Source organism: Pezoporus wallicus, unplaced genomic scaffold (assembly GCF_028554395.1).
Source record: "Pezoporus wallicus isolate ANWC-B61680 ecotype Strahan unplaced genomic scaffold, APGP_CSIRO_Pwel_v1 scaffold_3294, whole genome shotgun sequence".
Classification (NCBI taxonomy): domain Eukaryota; kingdom Metazoa; phylum Chordata; class Aves; order Psittaciformes; family Psittacidae; genus Pezoporus; species Pezoporus wallicus.
This window is the reverse complement of record NW_026635478.1, coordinates 14,342,686-14,365,168: the sequence shown is the minus strand read 5'-3', so window position 1 is coordinate 14,365,168 and position 22,483 is coordinate 14,342,686. Positions and strand designations below refer to the sequence as shown.

The following is a 22,483-nucleotide window of genomic DNA, read 5'->3' as shown; positions in this document are numbered from 1 at the left end:
CAGGACACCTTTCCACATGCTGCTGGTGCTTTGCTTTTCACCATCTCAGCTTGCCCCTTGCTTAACTCTGCTTATTAGGATAGGAGCAGCAGGCTGACTGCTGTTTTGCATCTGTTACCCTTTCTCACTTGTGTGATGTTTTACTGGACATGTGTAATGGATGTACCTGTTTCTTTGCTCTTATAGCAGCCCAAGAGGGTTGCATCTGAGTCTGAGCAAATGGTAACGTTTAAAGATCCTGCAGTCTATTGAAAGCCTGCTGTGCTGCACTCTGCAAAATGTCCAGTGGCAGCCCTAACTGGAAGAACTTTGTGTAGGAAAAAGGAGTGTCTTGTCTTTGGGTCAAAAGGACTGTTGAAGTACCCCATGTGGTAGAAGGGCAGGATCTTTACATTAAGCCTTCTATTGCAGTTTCCATCTGTAGATTATATAAGCTTTATAAAGAACAGCTTCTGTACTCTGAATTTGATAGCTGTGAAAGTGGAAGCATGGAGCAGTGAACTGGTATGACCTGGTCTGTACCCGCTAACAGTCATTGCTTCTCAGATCACTCATTCTTCTGAGTCTCTAACTACAGTGGAAGTTTCTCTCCGTTTTGATGACCTCAGTGTGAAGCATTTTCATATGTTCCCCTGTCATATTAAGTGTGCAACTGGACCCTTCAGGCAGGAGCTCATGTCATAATAATGCTTTTGTAACGGTGTTCAGAGCAGCAGGGTTTGAGGTTGTCAGCTGTGGAGGGCTGATATTGCAGGCAACATCTAGTGATGGGTGTCGTGGTTTAAACCCAGTCAGGTAACTTGTTCACTCACTCCCAGTGAGTGGTGCCGAGCTGACAACAATCAAGGTCCGTGTCCGTCTCCCCCCCCGCACCGGGGCTCTCCCCTTCCCCGCTCCCGGAGGAACGGGGAGGAGGATCGAGAGAGTGCAACTCCTACGGGTTGAGACAAGAACAGTCCAGCAACAAATCACCACCGCTACTATCAGCTAAAACAATGATAAGGGAAAATAACAAGGGAAGAGAATACGATACCACTGGCCAAGAAAGCGAGTTCCACCCGGAAGCCCTGTCCTTCCGGGTAACTCCCAGTTACCCCCCACCCCGGCCATGACGTGCTGTGGTATGGAATACCTCCCCAGCTAGCCCGGGTCAGGCGCCCCGTCTCTGCTTCCTCACAGCCTCCCCTCCTCCCTGGCAGAGCATGAGCCTCACAGAGTCCTTGGTCAGGGTAAACATCACTTAGCAACAACCGTAAACATCGGCTTCACCAACACTGTTCTAAAACTAGAAGTCAAAACACAGCACTGCACCAGTTAACACAAAGGAAAAAAAAAAAAACAAACATGACTGTTACTGCTGAACCCAGGACAATGGGCTAAGGCAAGGACTCTTGTAGTGTGTCAGCTCTGGACTGTAACCTCAAGGAATTGTCACCTCTTGTGATTCTGAGAGGTACAGCCACCCATCCCAAGGGCAGTCATTACTGCTTCTGGCAAATAACTTAGTGTGACTGCTTGGGCTCTCACCAGTCTCTTAGTCCTTTCCGAATGAGGATGAGTCTTGTTGGGGCTACTAACAATCACAGTAGGTTGGTTTCTTGCTACTTCCAGGTTTGTTTCCCAGATGCTAAAGCTGCTCTCTTTCTGATCACCTCCTCTCTGGGTGAAGTACCTGTTGCTACTCTTATTTCCTCTTGTTGGCTGGAAGCATGTGTCCCTACAGGTGGGGTGAGCAGTTTGGTTTACTGTATTGTGGCATACTTTCTGCCTAGCCCTTTTGCTAGGCAGAAATTTTGCACTTCACAATTAGTGGAACTGACATGAAGGGGAACCACAGTTCAAGCAGGACTCTGCAGAGCAGTTTCCAGAAGCATATAACAGAAATGACATTGTAGCAATGTCCAAGCATATGCCGTTCTTCTGTCCTGAACACGCTACTTTTCGTCTTAAGTTTGTGTATTTTCTTGTCCTACTTCCCCCCACACCCCTTTCCTAATTCTGTGGCTTCTGCCTTTCCCATGGGGGATAGAAACAGGGTGGTTACAAGCAACAGAAAACAGTGATGCGTGATTTTTCAGTCATGGCTCACACAACCTGGGATGTGTACTGCTGCACAGCTGATGGATGGGCTCTTCTGCTGTGTATGCTTTGACAAAAAACAGATGAAGTCCTACAACAGCTTGCACCTTTCATGGTTCTATTCAGCATTGTTTGGCTTTGGTGGGGCAGGTGTTCACAGATGTACTCTCTCCTCATCCACTTCTGAGACCCCAGAGGTCCCCGCAGTAATTGCCTGGAGCATTTTACTTGGCTGAGAGTTGGGCCAGGCTGAGCTAATCTGATAGCTGGATTTTACAGGCTACTGCAGGCTGCTGTATTGTAAGTCCCTCTCGAGGCCTAATAGCAAAACAGGATTGTTTACAGCCATAACAGAGAACAACTCAATGTTGCCTGTCATGCCAAATATAAACCTTTATTAGCAACACAAGTGCAAGGGGTTTTATGAATGGTTGTGTGACTGAAACTGTTTTATGAAAAACAACTTTGCTGTACAGGTCAAGTGATTTCCAAGGAAGGAGGGTCAAACTGATCCACTGTTGGACTGTTAATTGTTGAGAAGAAACAGGAAAGGGTTAAGGAGGGAGCGATGACATTTCCCTAAGAACCATGTTTAAAAGAAAATGGGGAAGACCCGATGCAAATGATGGACAGGGCAACCTGTGCAACCCAGCCCTCTTGTTGGCCCAAGGATAACATTGCTGTATGCTGTGCAAGCCCAGGCGTGCTGCATTGTGGAAAGCAGAGGTGGGAAAATACAGATGCTACAGATCATCTGTTGCCCAAAACTCTTCTGCAGTTAAAACCATTTGAGAGGAAAAATGCTGATGTTCAAGGGTTTCCCTGTCAGTTTTACATTGCTTATCGCACATAATAACTTGCAGTTGCTTTTTGCTCCTGTGTCCCTTGTGCACAGACAGAAATGAAAACTGTCTATGGAAGAATTAATTGGAACTTCTGTGCTGTTCCTTCGTGAAAAGATTACTTTCCTTTCTTTTTTTCTTCTTTTTTTCAAGTACTGGACTCCAAGTAATAAACTAGCTACAGTGAGTGCTTCTCAGGTCAATGCTTCAGGCTACTTCAACTGGCAACAATTGCCTACTTAGGGAAGGAGCAATGGAAGCTCTGTCTCTGGGACGATAGTTATATTATACTTTCATTGTAACTCATTGCCTGTTTGTCCTTGCCAGACAGCACAAGCACGCATTTGGAATTAGAAGTTGTTCCTTCCCACACAGCAGAAAATGTTGTCTGCTGCATTTTACTCAGTAGCAGATTGGCATACCCACTGGTGCCAGGAAGCTTTATGACAGGGCAGGATTTGCAAGACACAATTGCATGTTCCAGTGCCAGCACACAGCAAGTGAGGATTCCAACAGCATTCTTGGTCAGCGGGGGCATTTGCAGATAAATGATTCGTGGCTTTGGTTATGATGATGAATTTACTAGCAAGAAAATAGAGGGTGTTGCTTTGTTTTCCTGAGACATAATAAACCCACTGGCCATCCCTGCACTTGTTTTTGTGATCTCTCTGCTGGATGCAGTTATTTGCATAACTCTTCAGGTATATCTTGGCATTTGCCAGTGGAGTCTCTCGAAAGGAGGACTGTCTGCAAGCATGTAGGTGGTTCAGCAGTCTTAAATTCTGTAACTTGCACACCAGGAGTGAAAGAAGGAGCAAGCCTCTGGGCATATTGATAGCTGGAGCTCCCATTCAAAACCAAGAGATCCGAAGCTGCTGGAAATGATCCTGATTATGGCTTTGGCAGAGTGCATGTTGGCTTTGGAAGGGGCCTCAGGAGTCCATCTCCCCATCCTCAGGCAGGTTCAGCCATACGTATCTCACACCTGCCATGTCACGCTTCTCTATTCCAAAGACTTTCTGTGACAGTTTCCTGCAGCCTGTTTTGCAACTGTTGCATCCATTCTACTGGAAAGTAGCCCTACTAGGAGCTGAGCATCAAGGCGATTAAGAGAGATTGTCCCTAATATTCCAGTGTCTGTATTGAAGGGATTGATCTCATCATGAGGAAGCTAGTGCTGGACACATTCAGGATATGCCTGTGTCCTGCTCTGAGATGGCAGTTTGTACCAAATTTCTACTTTCCAGATGAAAGTGTTAGCATTTTTTGATCTCTAGTGGAGATTTTCAGCTATCTCCTTCCTTCCCCTGATCCCCCAGAAGCAATAGAGATGACTGGAATTGGAGGTAGAGAAGTGTATCTGTATAATAGGCTTTTCCAAAAGAAGCTACAATTGAGACAGTCTTCAGCCTTGCCAGCCCACTTAAAAATTACTTAACTGAGTTCCCTAACATAGGAAGACTTACCATGTTTGTAGATGGGGTTGAGTTTGCATCATCAAGATAGTGTAAATCCTGTTTCATAATCACATCTTTTAAAGCCAGGATCCTGTCTTTCACAATGACAACTGGGATTCCCATGTAATGACACAAAAATGCTGGTCTTCAGAAAAACGTCATTTAATGCCAAGGAACTCTGGGAGGTGAAAACCCACCAGGAGTTCTGTTTGACAATGAAGAAACTAGGTACTGACACTGTAGGATTAGGCTGTGGTTTAGGGAATGAGTTGAAATGAGGTGTCAGCCATGGTGTTATGATCTGCAGTACTCATTCAGTCATATACATTTTTCTTTTTTTCTGTAAGCTCTGCTTGCAACAAAATTGGATTGGCTGGTTCCAAGATAACTTGGCAACAGGTTACTCAGTGTTTGAGATCTTTACTGTGGGGACCTACACGTTCAACTAACATGGACTGAAGGAAAACAAAAAGCACATCTGCTCTGGAGATGATTTCATAGCTGAAAACAAGAGCTTTCACATGCTAGTTTAGCTCTTGCTTGGAAACATCCTCTGTGACTAACAAGTGGCAATCTACATTTATGGATACATAATTGTTAACAGCAAAGACACAAGGCTGGCAAGACAGTGGCACAACATGAGAGAGTATTAGTAACAAGGATGCAGGAAAGAATTCAAAGGATTATCTAAAAATGAAAGTATTCCTTTTGGAAGAAGCAAATTTGGCACTGCTGTGGAAAAATGAATTGTTCGCTTGGGGGAAGAGAAAGAGGATGCAAAGAAGGATTCATTATGCAGAGAAGAGAGGGACAGATAGAGTTGGTGATTTTCACCTACTGTAGCACATTAATTCTCAGAGGAACCTGAACTATTAGTGATATGAGAAGAGCCATGTGAATCACAGAAAAGGCTTCAGAAGGGCTGGAGGGTATTCTGAAGGTGAGCAAAAGCAGAGTTATCCCAAGATTGATATGTAGGAACATCACCTGGTGAATTCCAACAGTAGCTGGTGTGTGGGTATCTGCAGTGCTGTAAAGTGACAGCCACTAGTCAGAACTATCCACTCAAAGTTGTGCCAATTTTCTCTAGAATCCCATCGAGCACTCTTTAAATCATTGGGAAGGTTCCTGTTGGCTTTAGTCTGAGTTCATGAAGATTCCTATTCACCTACACCCTCGCCCCAGCCAGAGTCCCACTCCAGAGTGGATGCCCATAAGGCACGGCTTTCACACGGAAGTGGTAGGGACTGAAAGCTGTTGGTTGCCCTCCACTTCACTTGGCAGTCCCTTCACAGCCCCATCAACACTGGGGCTCTGTGCTTGCTCTAGCACCTAACCCTCACCTAAAGGCTCCAAAATGCACACCCACCACTTGGGGCCCTCACACAGAAGTAGCCAGAGCTGAAGCTGGTAGTGGCCCTCACCTTCCTTTGGCAGCCACTTGTGGGCATTTGCAAAGCCCACCAAAAGCTATTAGGCAATCTGCAAGGCAGCAGAGACTTGCCAGGGTGTCAACAAAGCCTGGCAAATCCCTGTGTTGCTCTGGAAGGCAGCAGGGACCTTTGTTGGCCAAAGCAAAATCAGGCAAAAGCCCTAGGATGCTCTGGAGGGAAGCAGGGTCTCTTCTGGGCACTTGCAAAAGCCATCAGATATGGTTAGGGTTAGGTGGTTGGGGTTACAGTTAGGTTTAGGGTTAGATGTAGGATTAGGGATATAATGGTTAGGGTTATGGACAGGGTTAGGATAAGGTATGGGGTTTGGGTTAGAATTTAGTATTAAGAGAGTTAATATTTGGTTTAGGATTAGTGATAGGGTTAGGGAATTGGGTTTAGGGCATTAGAATAACTGAGAGTTATGTGGTTAGATATAGGGAGTTAGTGTTAGGCCAAGGTTATGACTAGTGGTTATGATCAGGTTTTTGGCTAGTGTTAGGGTTAGTTTCTATGGTTAGGTTTTATGTTAGGGGTTGCATTAAAGGTTACTTTTAGAGATAAGGTTAGCTTTAGTGTTTAGGATGAGGAGTTAGAGCTATGTTTAAGATTTGGGATTAGAGTTATGGTTATGAGGTTAGAGTTTTGGAGTGAGAGTGTGAGATTTAGGTGGTTAGCTTCATGGCTACCATTCAGGATTAGGGGCTAGGGATTAGGACTAGGAGTTAGGGTTTGTGTGAAGGTTTAGGGCTAGGGTCATGTTTAGTCATTAGAGTCAGGGTTAGTGTGGTTAGAGACAGAGCTAGTGTTAGACTTTTGGTTGGGGATTAGTGTTAGGTTTGTGGTTAGTGTTTATAGTTAGCATTGTGTTTAGAATTAGGTTTACCTTTGGGGGTTAATTTTAGATGGTTAGAGCTAGGGGTTGGGGGTTAGATCTAGAGGGTTATGTTTAGGGTTATGATTTATTGTTAGGGGCTAGTGTTTAGCACTAGAGGTTAGGGTTAGCATTAAGTTTTAGGGTTAGGTTTAGTGGTTAGGGTTGGGTTTAGGGTTAAATTTACAGTTAGGGTTAGCTTTAGGGGATAGATTTAGGGCCAAGGTTAGGTTTAGGGTTTGGATCAGAGGTCGAGTGAGCTTTAATGTTTAGGATTAGGGTTTAGGGTTTTCTGTTTTTTTAATCGTGAAAGTTAATAAGAGCTGTAATGAATGTGGTATCTGTCAGGTTTAGTATATTATTTGCCATTGTTCCATATGCCATTTTTAATTGTAAATAGATTCCAGCTGACAGTTTTTGTACAAGTCTGTACTGTCAAGAAAGACCCCTAGGTTTAACAAGCCAGTCAGACATGGAATTTATCCAAATAGAGGAGGAATTACTGGTTCCTTTGGATGACAGACTTATTGAGTAGACATATCCTGACATAAATGGGAGATGTTGGTGTCATTCAGGAGATTCATGGAAATCAGTTCATGCTGTCAGAAATAATTAGATGCACAAGTAGAAGAATGGCAAAGAAGCCAAGGAACAGATCAGAAGCTTCAAGATACGATGACTAACGATAGAAATCACTAGCCTGATGCTGTTTGTAGGTGAAGCAGAAGCGAGTCACACCACCTAACACTAGCAATTGGATCCCAAATCATATCAGCCAGGCTGTACTCTGCTGTCCTTAGCATGTTAAACTATAGCATACAGCATCGGATTTTGGAAAGAACGAACAGAAATGCATACACAAGTTCTTTGAGAAGCGCAAGAGAAACTATGGTTGAATAAAAAAAAAAGAGAGCCAGCGGTATTTAATCCAGGAAGATAGGCAAAATGGGGTGTCCTGATATTCTGAGGATGGACAAAGGGACATTGTGCAGAGTTTGAATAGTGAGTCAGTAGTCATGAAGCATGGAATAAGCCCTGATCTGCTGCATCTTTCCTAGAGCTAGTAAAGACTAGACTATGTATTTATCATACAGCTATGCTCTAGGATGCAAATGAATAGAAAAATAATTAAACCAAACAAATAAGTGACTAATAACCACCATACTCATCCTGGAGGAGTTCATAGTTCTCTGACCTGCAAGGAAGTCTAGTTCCTGTTTCATGCAGGAGTAGCAAACTTGATGGGCAGTGGGATGCCAGGACTTGAGGCTGATTATATCTTACATATATATATCTGTGTCCAGTCACTAGATTTCAAGTTGAAAGAAAGGATCTGAGAAAGCAGAAGACTGGGTGCTGCAATTCAATATAGCATTTAAACTGGGTGGCAGGATCTCTGATGATACAGCAGAGGTGATAGAAATATAGAGCAGCTGGAATGCAGAGAGAAGAGGCCTGGTCAGAAGATGAGGGTGTGCAAGTGTGTACTACATAAAAGACCAAAAGATGATAAGTATTGCCATTCATATAGTATAGCTTAGTGGCCAAGGAAGCAGTGGCAAAGTCCAAGCCCCCACCGTACTCTAGGCATCTATGCTCAGCATTGCTGCAAAGGTTTCTTAGAATCAAGAACTCTAAAGTTTTTTCTTGCTGCAAGGCCTTTCTGAGAAAATATGTCTTTTTTGCTCTGAGCAAGCAAAAGGTAAAAAAAATCCAGCTTCCCTAGAGCACAGGTGAGGGGACTAGCCACAGAGCCCTTCCCACAGATAAATGGGAGTGGACTCTGCTCACACTGAGGCAAAGAGAAGGGAAACATTCACGGTGATCTTTGGAGGCTTTTGGACAAGTTGCTTGTCCTCCTGTCCACAGAGCTATTGAAGATTGTTCATGGAGACTCTTGTCTCACAAATTGAGGGTATTGTAAAAATAAGTCATTAAAAGGGTAGGATGAATTTAGTACAGAAGCAGAAATTGTAGTGAACAGGGACAGGTAGAAAACCAAGAACAAAATGGCCATTCAGCACATGGGTCAAACAAGAGGGTCCACTGAAAGGAGTGATATTGCTCAAGATGAGGCACTCCCAGCAAGAGTTTCCAGCACCCATTCGCCTTTGTCTTACTCCTCAGCCTAGAATGCCTCAGCCTAGAACTCAGCAAGGTCAGGGGCATATGAGCCTCACCCTCATCTCTCTCTGAGGGTAGCAAGTCTCCTCAGCCCCGTACATGGGGAATGCAGACAGTCACTGACCAGGCTCTTCAGAAGCATGTAGAAAAGGCAGCTCTTGACTCAGTGCTTTAAATCTCAGGACTCCTTCCTCCAAGTCGATGCAACACTAAAGAAGGGGAGAGACAGTTACTTGCTGGACATTTCAGATAGTAAATCTCATGATGTCTTATGACTGGCAAAAATCTGTATAACCACCAAACAACCCCACTTTGGGCTTTTAGAAACTTTACAGTTCCTCACCCTGTCCCCCATGCTGTGTCTTTGCTCCTATTCCGTTCAATGGGTTCCTCTCCAAACCCTTCACAGGGCCATTCCCCTCACTCCTTCCTATGACTGCCTTTGAGGTGATGTCTTCACATCACTTAGTTATTCAGCCTAATGCTTTTCCTGCTTTCTGAGTCTGACACATGACTACAAATACTTGACAGGCAAGAGCAACCTTGCAGCAGCCATATTCTGTGCCCCCCCAAGAGTCAGGCTCAGCAGAGCACTGAACTGAGCTGACAAAAGAAGACTCTTTCTATTCATGTCCAGCTAGTGCTGGACCTGAATGTGATCATATAGCTTTATTTGGCTCAAAGCAAGGACAGTTTGTTGACATCTGCCTTCAAAATGCAATGCAGCTGTAACTGTGCCTTGACTTTTCTTGTCTCCAATTTCCTCTTCCTGTTTGCAACTTGTATGGTCAGCAATACAAAGAATGGGAGATGTGATAGTACCCTGTTGGATGATTCCTTTCTTAAAACCTTTAAGAAGGACTGGAAAGGAGTCAGTGGCTCAGAGCATCCTGCAACCAGGCAGCTGTGCAACAAGCATTGCAAGTGGCAACCTGGCAGACCTGGTCATAAGTATTTCTGATGCTTACAGCAACAAAATCTTGTAGAACTTCTTGAGAGGAGCCCTACAGTAAGAAAATATTCCTTACCTTGAGAGACAACAGAGTCTGGAGACCAATGCAAAACTCGAGCATTTCATCATCTGAGAAGAGAGAAGAGACTGATCAGGCTTAAGGCTATATATGCTGCCCTCTAAAGGAAGTGTGTCTCCCGTAAGATGGTGTGGCACCTGGTTCATAAAGTTATATTGTTATGGTCTATCCAGTATAAAGTAAATAAATAACAAGGAAACTGATGAATTAAACATACAAATATTAACAAGCAGATGGTAACACTGACAATTAAAAAGACCAGCACTCTTCTGTCACTGACTGATGAGCCGCTAAAGGAGCTACTTAGACACTGCCTTGAAAAGGGTCAAAATGAACTCTGTAGCTGATACAAGGAGGGAGCCATGGTTATCATGATTATACTATGAGATATTTGAGGGAGCTTGTGGGATTGTGTAAAACTTACTATGGGCTGTTTAGGGGAAGGGTCAAAGGCAGGAGAAGGCAAGCAGCAGGATGGATCAGGGAAGAACAAGCGTGGAAAAATGGAGAGGAGAGGGGATAACGGGGCCAGTCACATGCAAGTAGGCTGTTGGTCAATTCCCTTGTCTGACTGACCCCTGTGCCTGATGACCGCAATCTGTCTGATCTTCTTATTGACTAATTTCATTAAGTAATTTTTTTCTCCGTACCCTCTCTATCCTATATGTGACTGCTGCAAGTCTCAAGTGTCAGCAAGTGTAGAAGATGCCACAGGTTAAAGGGCAAATAGCTGTAGATGTCAGGAACCAGAGGGACTGGTATGCAAGAGAGGTGCCAGTAACTGAAGGGACCATGGGCCATAGGGCTCATAGGGGTGTGTCAGGAACTGGGGAAGAGGATGCACTCCACAGGTGCCAGCAGTTAGACCAGTGTATGAGAGAAGCCTGGGTGCCAATAACTGGGGCAGGAAGCACAGGCTATAGGGCTTATACACCTGGACCCCAGCAACTGGAGAGCCTGCACTTGTGTGTTGCAAAGTCAAAATTCCAGAAACTGGAGGAAGATTACGGGTCACAGAGCTTTAGGTCTAGGTGCCAGCAACTGGAGAAATCAAGCATGCGAGAGAGATCTGGGTACCAGCTCTGACCAGGGTCACAGTGGCCTTAGGTTTATAAGCCAGGACCTGAAGAGAAGAGGACATACGTTCCAGAGGTCTAAATGCCACAAACTAGAAACACTTGGGTGTGTTTATATTTCCCAAGTGAGTTTAATCCTATATGCTTGTGGTTTTGTATATGTAATTAGCTAGCAATCTTCAATCTGATCTAGCCAGTGAGTAGGAGGAAAACTGCATCTGGAAAGACTTAAGGCGTGGGTCAGTGGCTAGCTAAGGGGCTACGGTCCTGACATGAGTATAAGACAGACGTAAAAGCTGTACTGTTATTTGAAGACTCTGTAAATATGAGTGTGCGTGTGAATCTAGGGACTAAGGATGTGTGAGCTTCTGCTAGTGAACCTCAGTCCTGGTCATCTAGAGAGGAATACCAGGACTGGGCTATTGTGCTGGTGTTTATGTGAGTGCTGATAAAGGCACTACTCTGTGGTAATCTCTGTGGCTGGCCTTGTCTGTGTCCTCTCAGTATGTGCCTCTCTGGCATATACGTTCAGCTTTCCTATTGTCTGAACCTAGCACTAAGAACACATGTTAGACTGTTGATTGCTGAGAGTGGCCTCCTAGGTCTTACAGTCAATCATCTGGACTTCAATGGCAGGGAAGGAGGAATACCCAAGTCCCGGAGTCTGCAGTATTCAGCAGCCACCAGTAACATCATTAATACTTCCCTTGTCTCCGGGATGCCTGCTTGCCCTGTAACCAGTGGCTGTATTTTCTAATTTATTTATAACCACATATGCAGGAGCACAGTGTGCACAGGGAGATGCAAGGCACAGATACAGCAATTTTGTTCCTTCCAGCAGCCATTTCCACATCGCAGAAAAACATGATAGGTGCTACAAGGCTAAATTCATCTGTGCTGGTACTAATACAAGAACAAATAGAGGGGAAACCAGAGAAGAAGAGTGAGCTGGAGTGTGAAAGAGGAAGAAGCTCTTTCTAGATGTCTAGGAAAGTGGGAAGAATGGATATGAAAAGAGGACAGGAAGCAAGGGAGGCCTTGGAAGATGAGCAGTACTCATGAAAGATAAGTAAACAGGTAAAGGCAAGAGGGTGAAGCTGGAAGACTAATAGGGAGAAAGAACAGGGGAAAAAAGATGACTAAAAGTTGTTTTCAGCATATGCATAGCATGATGTAAATGCGTAACATGCAGCATTTTTGCTGTTTTCTGGGCATGCTCCAGTGCCTATGACTTGATCTTGTTTCCTATGGCTCCTTCCTTCAAATAGTCCTGCCTTCGGACACCAAGGGAGACTCAGCACTCTGGGGCTACCAGGTTCTTCCAGGGTGCTCCCTGCAGCAGAGGCAGATGAGTACACAGACAAAAACTCTGGGGAATTAGCTGTACCCTCCGTCAGTTTCTCTGATGACTTCCATCCAGCCAAAGACACAAGTCTATTCAGCGGGAGAACACAGGGCACCAGAGGACTAATCAAGCAGTCTGGATAATTGTAAGAAAGGTCCATTTCAGAAGGAAATGAGAATTTTCCATGTTACACATGTGTTAAGACCAAAAACCACCTAATTTCTCTCCAATTTCAACATCTTCTGTCTTCTCTGTACTCTTCCTATGCTCTTTGCTTTTTGTTATATTGAGGGTATTCACAGGGCTTAATGATCTTGGCCAGCAGTGGAGGTGACTGCATCACCAGCCTCCCACTGCATTACGTTTTTCCCCCAGAGATCCTTTAAAATGGCTTTGGTGGGGCAAGAGGGACACAGGAAAACTGGGGAAGAGGAGGGGCTGACACTCTCACCTACAACCAGTGCTGAACACAGCACTGTCTCCTGGCCAAATTGCAACTCCATATGTTCTACTCGGCCAACAACGCTGGGGATGGGTAGAGAGAGATCTCCACAGTCCATGGCAGGCACTTCTTCCAGCCTGTGGGACACAAGAGGTGTTATTTCCTCAAGTGGAGGAAAAGGAGGAAAAGCAGGACTCCTCACTGATGGTCTTAATGGGAGCAGGCCCATAAGAGGAGGAATCTTTTTCATACAGCATGTCTGGAGGCATACTCCATAAGGTGCTGTCCATTTGGGTTCCTCATCAGTGAGGCTAACCATTAGCTGCGCAGCTTTGCCCTGCAGTACACACACACAGAATGACACAGCTCTGAGATCTGCACACAACTTTGTCAGTGCTCCTGATACCTTGCTCTGTAGCCCACCCTCTGTATCTTCTCCTAAAACAGCCATGTGCACATACAAAACGGCTAGTAATTATCACTGGGGCTGGGAATCAAGAGTGCCTCAGTTCTTGCCACAGATTTTCTATTAGCTACCCCTCCTTTTCTGCTGCACAAAGACTTACCCCAGCTGGTTTAAGCAGCTCTTGGAGATGAAATTTGGTAGACACCCAGTGTTAACAGTCGCTTTCAATACCTGACCTTGGCACTAGGAAAAACAATAACAGATAATTACTGTGGGCTCAAAATTGTCATATCTACTCCTCCAACGGTGTGACAATCCCTTAGACCTTCCTTAGCAACATAGCCAAATATGTACTGTTTCAGGCAGTGGTCAGGAGACTCATCCAAGGCAATGGTGGTCTCCCAAGTGCTCTGCAACCTCTGCCAAAGGCTTCTTTTTGAATTTGTCTTTTTTATTTTCTATTTCATTGCCCAGACACTTACCTGTTATTAGAAACTTCAACTTAGCAGTTTTTCAATCAAGAGGATTGGAACTAAATGATCTTAAGATCCTTTCTAACCCTAACCGTTCTATGATTCTATGTCTTGTGCTGTCTGGTTCTCACTGCCACATCAGCCCTGCCTTGAAGGATTGTGGCAAGACTAAGCAGAAAGACATGATAAAGCTCAAAGTGCAGATACATGCTAAGTATCAGTATCCTCATCCTCTGTATTGTGCTTCCCTGTGCCTCCTCGCTATCTAAGCAGGTATACCAGCCTTGAGTGTCAGGTCAGGTATGCTATCACATCTGCCCAGACTGCAGCCTGACAACAGTGTCCAAGTAAATCAGCTCTTCCTCATTAACAGACATGGATTCTACTAGGAAAGAGTTAACACCCCTGTGGCTCACAGAAGCCAGCTGTTCATCGCTCAGCTACAGAAAAGGCACTGTATTAGCTCTTCAGAAACAGAAGACCTGGAATATGGATAGCAATTGCTAAAGAATCACTTTGGGAGCAGGCAGATCTGAGAAGCATTGTTGTGATAATAAACTGAAACTATCACTAGGCAGATGCTTGAGGTTTGCTTCAGAGCAGGCTGGGAAAATTGCAAGTTAGAAATTTGCTAGGATATAACAGGACAGTGATTATTCTGTAGAAAATAGAATCTCATGCAGTGGTAAACGGGCCTGCACAGTTACCAGCTCCAACAGCCTCACAAAAGCTATCTACTTTTCAATTATACCACTAACCATTTGTCCAGACAACCCACCAGGAACCTTAGGGGAGTCCTTGGTCCAGTGTAACACAAATACAATGCAGATTAGGTATGGAGTACACGGGCAGCTGATGAGCACTGCAAGCCTCAGTGAACTAAGGGGACTTTTCATCACGTTACACACTCTCATCTCTGCCCCAAGATTTTCGGTCTATTACTATCAGTCGCCAATAATATTTATCTAAGGGTCAATTATAGGGATTTACAAAAAAAGAGAAAGAGGGGAGAGGAATCAGTAAGAAATGTAAAGAGCTTTGTTTTCTGAAAGTCAAATTCCAAAGTCAAGAAGCTGCTTTAACGACCCAAGGTTGATCGCAGATTGCTTTGTCACAGAGGAAATCAGCCTTGGACAGCAGTGAAATCTTTCAGCATCTATTTCCAAGTCAACGAGAGACACCACACAAAAAATAACAGCTTGGTTTTATGATGCAGATGCCATTCATGACAAGCTTTCCAAAGTGCTTTGCAAAAACTGCAACTAAAAGGGGCAAATCTGCTGAAGTCAGATTGGCTAATTAATCTGCTAATTAAATAGGAGGGTGACTGACTGTATTACAACACTTAGAGACTGGGTTTGTCTGTGGTCTCTGAAACTTAAAAAGGCCTTAGGTACAGGGCAACTGTACCCTATTAGAGGGAAAACACTTATTGCCTGAATTTCCATGTATCACTGAAGTCTACATATCTTCAGCTTTATTACTCAGTCAAGTTCAGTTAGTAGTCAGGTGATGCATTTGTTACCACTTTGAAATTTTCAGGGTACTTGCCTGAGTGTAAGTGGAAGCTCTATGCTGGTAGATGTTCTTTTCTCAGGATATGCTGTCAGAGACAAGAGATTTCACTAGGGTTGTGTTCCATTTCTAATAAAAACTACACCATAGTCAAGCAGTTCTCCAACAGCTGCCACCTCACCTTTCTGGTTAAAATGAACTGGCAGCCTGAGTCCTACTTCCTGCCATAGATCTGTTACTTCTTTTTGGAGTTCAAGAATGTGAACATGAAAAGCAGCAAGACTAAAAAGGAGGGGAAGAGAGCTTCCCTTCCTTCAATGTAAGAAGATTAAGTGGGGCAAACAATGATTGGCTCTTAGAAGGACAGACAAAGAGAGAAATGCCTGTGCAGAAGATACTAAGATCAGGGAGAGTTAAGTGCAGCGTTAGACCTGTTTCCTTGGCTGTGATGTTTGTTAACCTTCCTCCACGAAGTGTGGTTAATGTGTATGTCAGCAGGAGTACGGTCTGTTAGAAACACAAAAGGGGAATGAGTAGTGGACTCTGACACTAACTTAGCTGGGATACAATACCTGTGCATGCTTGTCCTTGTTCAATGTACATGCCTGGCAAAATAGCATCCTTTATCAGTGAGTTTCCTCTTACAGAATAATACAGAGTGGTGATTAAAGAAAAAGAAACACCTTCATTTGCTAAAAAAATTACTTGAAGTATTTGAAGAAATTACACTGAAAGCCATTTTCCTACTAGTCTGTATTCTCAAGAATGGTTATATTAACCTAGGTACACAGGAGTCTAAAACCCAGAGTAAGCAATGCCTAACTGCAACAGTAAAAGCTGGAAAATAAAGCAGACAATGGCTGAGACACCTCAACATTTCAGAAAATTGTTACCAGATTGTGTTCATATGATAATTTATAGTGACAACTGAATTTTCAAAGGTACATGTGTTTTTCTAACATGTGAGATGTTCTTTAGGAAAGGCAACTGAAATAAACACAGCTTTAAAATTGATTTTGCATACCTGGTCTGTATATTGGTGAGTCTTTTATCTGCATATTGCTGAACAACTCTAACCATGGATCCCTCTTTCATGGGGCACAGCTTTTGGATGTGCTTTCTTAACTACAGGGGCCAGGGAGTAGTGTGTTCTGCTGTATAGGAGGATATAAGAAGAGAAGGGATCTAAAAATACTGCTTCCATAAAGAAATGCCATAGTGCTAATTCAGAGCACATTTACCTACTTTCTTAGGAGGTCCTTTGACACCGAAGAGAATCAGACCAGACTGTATCCAGTAAATGTAAATCAATTAGGTGCATCTGTCTCAAAGTGATAAGGAGACATTTGTTGCTTCTGTATGCAGTTATGAAATATCTCACGTCATGGGAAAGCTGTCCTCCAAAGGAAGGAGGTGTGATTAGGGTAATTTATCTTCAAATAGGGACAACTAGAATGCATGTGGCAGAAAGGCTTTCCTCTGTCTGCTGGAAGAATTGAATCCAAGCTCTAGGAAAGGCTGTGCAGGAAATACTATCTCTCTGGCTGCAGCTGGCTTTGCATTTAATAACTTAGCATGGCCCCTGGGAGTGGGGCAGCTGGAATTCATAGAACATTTGCCATAACTGTGGAATAAGCAGCACCAAGTTATTGCCTTACCTGGCACTGTACTAGCAGGGATGAAGTCTCTTTTCTCTTATCCTCACTCTTTTCCATCTTTTCTTCATGGTCTTTTGCCAGTGGAGATTGAACCCATGCAGACTGAACCCTGGTCTCGCCCCGCAGCTTGTTCAGATTGCCTTCCAGGAGCCGCCGCTGGACCACACTATGTGGCTGCTGTCTCCATCACAAAGAAAGAGAAATTCCAGCTAAGTATGGCTCTAAGGACAAGGACATTTGCTAGGCCAGGGAAGAAGACTGCAAATGTTTGACCTTTTTTGATGAAAGACAGGCTTATCCCAAAAAAAGATTTCTTTAAATCCCAAGATTGTTTCTGTAACTGCTAAGATGATGTTAAAGTGTTGGGATTCTTGTGACAGGCAGATCTCTGGGATGCAATTACTGGAGAAGAACATGATGCTGTCCCCACACATATCTGTTCCTTCAGCTAAACATGCACACAGCAGTCTCATACGTGTTCAGGTACTGCAATACATTACCTGATGTGTGTGTGCTGACATCCAACCAGGCACACTCACACCTTCTAATATGGGAGGGGATAGGGGACACAGCATATGTATGATGAACACATGGGTAAGAATACAGGATTCCAGAAATTTTAGGTGCACAAGTAATTATTGGTAGTAAAGCGGGAAGCTTTCACTGCATAGGAACTTAAAACTAACTTCTAATGTTCTTTGGCATCTGTCTTTGTTCCCCTCCATCAGAAGTCATACTATTTTGGCTCCCCAGTTGGAGGAGCATCTATGAAGCCCTATGTTGTTCACAGCTAGAAGGGAACATCATCAGCCAGGTCAATGATTGAAGGAACTTCATTTACATCTCATGTATCTCAGTCATATCTCAAGTATCTTGTATTCCTCATTCCTGTCTCCTTTTTTCTGGGCAGAATAAGGGAGGTGCACCAAAAAGGAAGAAATATTGTGAAAGTATTCATGTCCCAATATTGCATACACACCAGGAAAAGTGTGGCTTTGGAACGAAAGCTCCCTTTGTTATCAGCTTGATGCCCTATTTCTCGCCCAATATTGACATTGCAGAGCCTGCCCCTGCACAGGCAACAATAAGCAGTATCAATGAAGTAGTCCTGTTGGAGGCAGCTTTACAAAAATCAACTTCCAGATGGTGCATCAGTTTGATGTATGACCTTAGCAATGTGCAGGCCAAACATCTGAATTAGAGCAGACCTGCCAATAAACTGGGCTGTATTAACCCTACAGTGTGTGTGTGCTTCAGTGTAGCTTTATGCTAGGTCAGAGAGCTGAAGCCAGGGAATTGTGTAAATTGCAACTCAAAGCACACTAACTTGTCAGTTTTGCCCAATGGTTGGAGCAGGAGAGCTGTTACTGGCTCTTTGATTGCACTCAGCATTGCTCTTTGCAGAGTGCCAAGTCCCTCATGCCTCTGTTTCCCTTTCACTCGAGGGGCAAATGACACACTGCATGAAAAACACTGCAGTAGTTGAAAAAGTGACATAAAAATATCTCTCTGTTCCTGGTCTTTTCCTAGCCAACTGTGCAAGCCCACAGCATAGTTCACTCCCTAAATACTCCAAGCACAGTACCAGTTTGGCTGCCAGCTAACATCTGGGCCATGGGAAAGGGCAGGAAACTGACAGCAGGTCTCCAAATTCCCATCCTCCCTCCTGTCTCCTCTCACTCTACAGTATGCAAAGGACCTTTCCTTCTCCCTGCAACCTTTCCCACAGAAAGAGCAGGCCTTTGCATCTGCCACATCTATCCCCTTCTTGTCACTCAGGCTGGGAAGAGGCAAGCACTGATGGGGAGTAGCTGAGTTTTGGGATTGTTGGTGCATCTGATTCAAGAACAGACTCCTGGGGCCCTTCCTGTCTTCTGTCTCACTGGTGGGACAGAAAAGTGGAGACCATTGTCTCTCTTGGGTTGGTAAGAAACAGTGAGATGAAGAGGAAGGAGAGGACCTGAAGGGGATTGTGGCCAGCATCTGAAAGGCAGGCCCTCTCAGGACACTTAGAAGGGTCAGAGCAGATTCTCAAGGACAGCTCATCCCATTGAGGCTCTTCAGTGTGAAATCTCAAGGCTTTGCTATGACTAGTGAAGTGGCACGAGCTGGGGATCTTGCCTTTGGGAAAAGGAAAAGTCAGGTCTTCAGACTTTCAGAATATTTTAGCTCATGCAGCTATTTGTTCTTTTACATTAAAAAAAAAAAAAACGTGTCATGCATGTAGTTGTTACGAAACTGGAAATGTGAAGTTTCCACTGAAATGTATAATTACTCATTATTGGAGATTGGGTGGGCCTATCAAATGCCAGACACTGTTGGGCACATTGCACAGGCTGAATGAATACCCAGAATATACCAGCACAGAAAAGAGTGGCAAAAAGTAACAGCCTGACTTTGGGTGTGTAAGAAAACACGTAGCTTTCAAATGACATGGGACTTTGCTCTAATATTAGGACACACGGGCCTGCCACAGCTGTAGTCTCTGCATTGTCAATGGATACCTGTTTTGGTGAATTAATTAAACTCTCCTCCCAGTATAAGTGCCATAGGAGTCTGTGATGTTTTATGTTTTGCACTCTCTCCAAGATCAATCTCTCCAGCTGCTTTGTTCTCAGCCCTGCATTCCTGTCTTCCAGGAGGGAGTCAGATCAATTTAGGGCACATAGATGGAGTTTTACCTGGGGCGGGAGAAGTGCCCAAAAGTATATCTGGGACTCTAACCCCCAAAACATCACAGCAGTATCACAGTGACCATCAAGTTTCAGGGACTTCTAAATTGGTCTTGGAAATCAAAGGCCTGGTACTTCTCTTGCCCCAAAGTGAACCAGAAACAGAGGTACCGCAGTTACCTCATTGACCTCAGGCATCGCATGGTGTGTGCAAACTTTGCACGGGTACCACACTTTATTTGCTGCCTTTTAACAGCAGCACAAAAGTGCCATGGCAGAAAGGATGTTATGCTTTATTCACTGCTCCTTAGCTCCATGCTAAAAATGTTTCAGCCATTCTGTTATGGATCAAACATGAACTATGCAGAGTTTTTCAGTGACAGAAAGCTGTCTGTGCATGCAAGGAAATCTCCTGGCTAGAACGCTTAATTTGACCAGGAGGTCAAATGACAATTGCTGCTAATGGCAAGTGATTTGGACAAGGCCTGTCTTGCTAGAGCAAGCATTTAGGGATTCTGAGTGCCAGCCTGTGGAGACCGCCACCCATACTGTGCAGGATTCTCACAGTCTTTGGCTGGCCCCACAGCTGTCATTTTGGGGCATGGTGTGAGTCAATTGCAAAGCAAAGCATGTAGACATGTTTTTCTGCCTTTGTGCGTGGGCTCAGCAAACACTCAAAGACTCAGAAGTGTCTCCTCCCCATCCCCTGATGAAAGCTGTAGAAGGGGGTATGCCTGGCTATCCCCTCCTGAGGAGATGTTTCAGCTGCAATGCAGTAGGACATGTAAGGCCAGAGCCAGCCTGCCCATGCTGCCAGCCTGCCCAAGGCCCTCAGGCTCTGGTGTGGCCCGACCACCCTCCCCGTGGAAAGTCCTGTTCCCTGCTAACACAACACTTATGTGACCCCCCTCTTGTACTTCAGACAGCACAAGACATAGGCTTAGTTGTGTTCAGGGCCAGAGGGACGCTCAAGACTACTTCTTGCTGACCGCCATGTGCAGCTGCTGAGGGCTGGCAGAGATGAGGCAGCAGCTCAGGGTGACTTAAAGGAGCCACCCTTGACCCTGCCGGTTGTGGGACTTGCAGGTGGCTGTGGGGAGGGTGGTGGGAGCAGGTAGGTGTGCCAGCACAGGAACATGGCACTGACCCCTTATCTGTGCACAGCAGAGCCACTGCACCCGAAGGTTTCAGCAAGGAGGATAGCTTCCATCTAGGCCCAGCGCCTGGGACCCTGCCTGTCCCGTGCACGTGTACTCCCATGCACAGCAGCACCTAGCTGCCGGCAGCCATGTGGCCTGCCACAGCTGTCTGAAAACAACCAGGGGATACACAGAGATGAGCAAGCATGGCTGTTGCTGTAATGGTCTGAGGATACGGGGGAAGCACGGGCTGCAGAGAGGGGCAAGTTCTTTTATGATATACACTGGCACAGCTGGGCTTTGCCCTCATCGCTGGCCGGACCTAGGCTCTCTTTTGGAAAAGTGGTTTAGACTTCCACATCCTTGAGCAGTTAAACTCCACAGTGGATAGACGTTAGACAGCAAAACTGCCACAGCAAGGGGGAGATGCGTGCAGTTAACCCAGCAAAAGCACAGTTAAGCTGGCAAAAGGTACTGTGGAAACTGCTCCCAGGCCTTGGGGAAGTGCCACGGGACCATGGACTGCCCCAGCTCCTGGAACAGCACCCCTCCCCCGGTGCCTCCTGATCCATACCTCCACAAGGAGATGGCCACAGGCCTCACTCCCGTGCCTCCTCCCCATAGCAGTTCCCAGCTGGGATGAAGGCTATTAGGACGATGCCTCTCCGACGGAGTCCCGCTGGACTTACCAGATCCTTGGAGGTGCCAAGCCTTGTCAAGCCATCCAGGGGCAGCAGGTCAGCAGAGTCCTTGTGCACGAACTGGGTAGCCTGTTTAAGGCGCCTCTTCTGCTGCAGAATAGCTTTGTTCCTCAGCTCCACCTCACACTCCTGTCGCTCCAGGTCAGAAGTACCCTCACTATGCTTTTCCTCCCGGTTTCCTTGTCCCAGTGGCAGAGGGCAGCCCTTCCTTGTGCTCATGGTGAAGATTCAGACAGAACAGGTCCTTCTTGGTATATTGAGGTATTCCCTGAACTTGTCTTCTGGTGTTTGCCTTCTTAAGGCTGACTCAGTCTCTGAGCACCTTTCCCTTCCCTTCCCTATAGCTCTCCTCCCCCTTTCTCTGCCTTTCTTCTGGCTCTCTTAATTATAACTCACACATCTCTGAAGTGTCTCTGTACCTTTTTATCCTTCTGCCCTCTTCACTCCTTCGCTGTCCCTCTGCCCCCTCCCCCACCTCTTTTCCTCCTTCTCTTTTCCTTCCCTGACTGCAGCTCTTCCTCTTCCAGTCCGTGGGTCCCTGTCGTAACAGAAAAAGCCCCACGTCAGAAACCAATTTCCATAAATTACAGCAGAGCCGGCAAGATGCTCCAGCTGGAAAAATCCAGCAGCAGAAGGATGGTCCCACTGCTGGGGGCTGGACTTACCCCCCTTGGGCTGTGCATGCGCAGGCGCGCGTGTCTGTGTGGGTGTCTGTGTGTGTGTAGACTGCCTATTCTCCCCCTCCGTACACCGAAGAGACGGTAAATCAGGTTATGCATTTCAGTGTCTCTGCTGTGGGAGCTTTGACGCATTTTAGTGTATCTGTATATACTGGCAATGACATGATTCAGCCAAGACGATGCAGTGCTGTGGTAAATGGGAGAGAGCATCTGCCTCAAGGCTCCTGGCAGGCATGCCCAGTATCATTTCTGCAGCGTGTTATGCATTTGCAATAGGCTGCACTGAAGGATTTTACTATGTAGTTAGATTGGAATACTGAAGGCCTGGTTTCAGACAGGGCTAATGGGACCAGAATCTGCCCTCCTTTTCACCCCTCTCCACCTAGAGAAATTCCCCCATAGTTGCAGAAGCCTAAAATCACTGGCTTGTTGATGGCAGGGGACTTGATTCCCTGTTTACACTAAGAATATGCTTGCAGGGCTGCACTGTGGGATGTCTGAACCAGAGCAGACATCCCTCCTCTCAGGTGAGAGAGGAC

The 22,483-nt window shown here is 45.3% G+C and overlaps 2 protein-coding genes across 3 annotated transcripts in view; one reads left to right on the top strand and one right to left on the bottom strand.

Annotated features, from left to right (window-relative positions):
• Positions 1-22,483, top strand: part of NECAP1 (NECAP endocytosis associated 1) — a 150,182-nt gene that overhangs the window by 99,813 nt on the left and 27,886 nt on the right. The window lies entirely within an intron of this gene.
• Positions 4,550-21,593, bottom strand: NRIP2 (nuclear receptor interacting protein 2). Of its 2 annotated transcripts, XM_057429100.1 has the most exons (7): positions 21,253-21,593; positions 16,753-16,929; positions 13,267-13,349; positions 12,710-12,837; positions 9,835-9,887; positions 8,927-9,015; positions 4,550-4,727 (listed from the first exon to the last, which is right to left on the bottom strand). In XM_057429100.1, the coding sequence occupies exons 1-7, from the start codon at positions 21,481-21,483 to the stop codon at positions 4,697-4,699; spliced, it is 792 nt and encodes a 263-aa protein (XP_057285083.1). In that variant the 5' UTR covers positions 21,484-21,593; the 3' UTR covers positions 4,550-4,696. The 2 variants fall into 2 exon arrangements, with proteins under 2 accessions (XP_057285083.1, XP_057285091.1); XM_057429108.1 differs by lacking the exon at positions 4,550-4,727 and having other exon boundaries at positions 7,987-9,015.

Coding starts and splice junctions, on each gene's coding strand:
- NRIP2 (XM_057429100.1), bottom strand. CDS start 21,483: ATGAGCACAAGGAAGGGCTGCCCTCTGCCACTGGGACAAGGAAACCGG. Junction 9,888..12,709: donor GTGTTCAGCACTGGTTGTAG/GTGAGAGTGTCA, acceptor CTCTCTTCTCAG/ATGATGAAATGCTCGAGTTT. Junction 9,016..9,834: donor AGACTCTGTTGTCTCTCAAG/GTAAGGAATATT, acceptor CCCCTTCTTTAG/TGTTGCATCGACTTGGAGGA.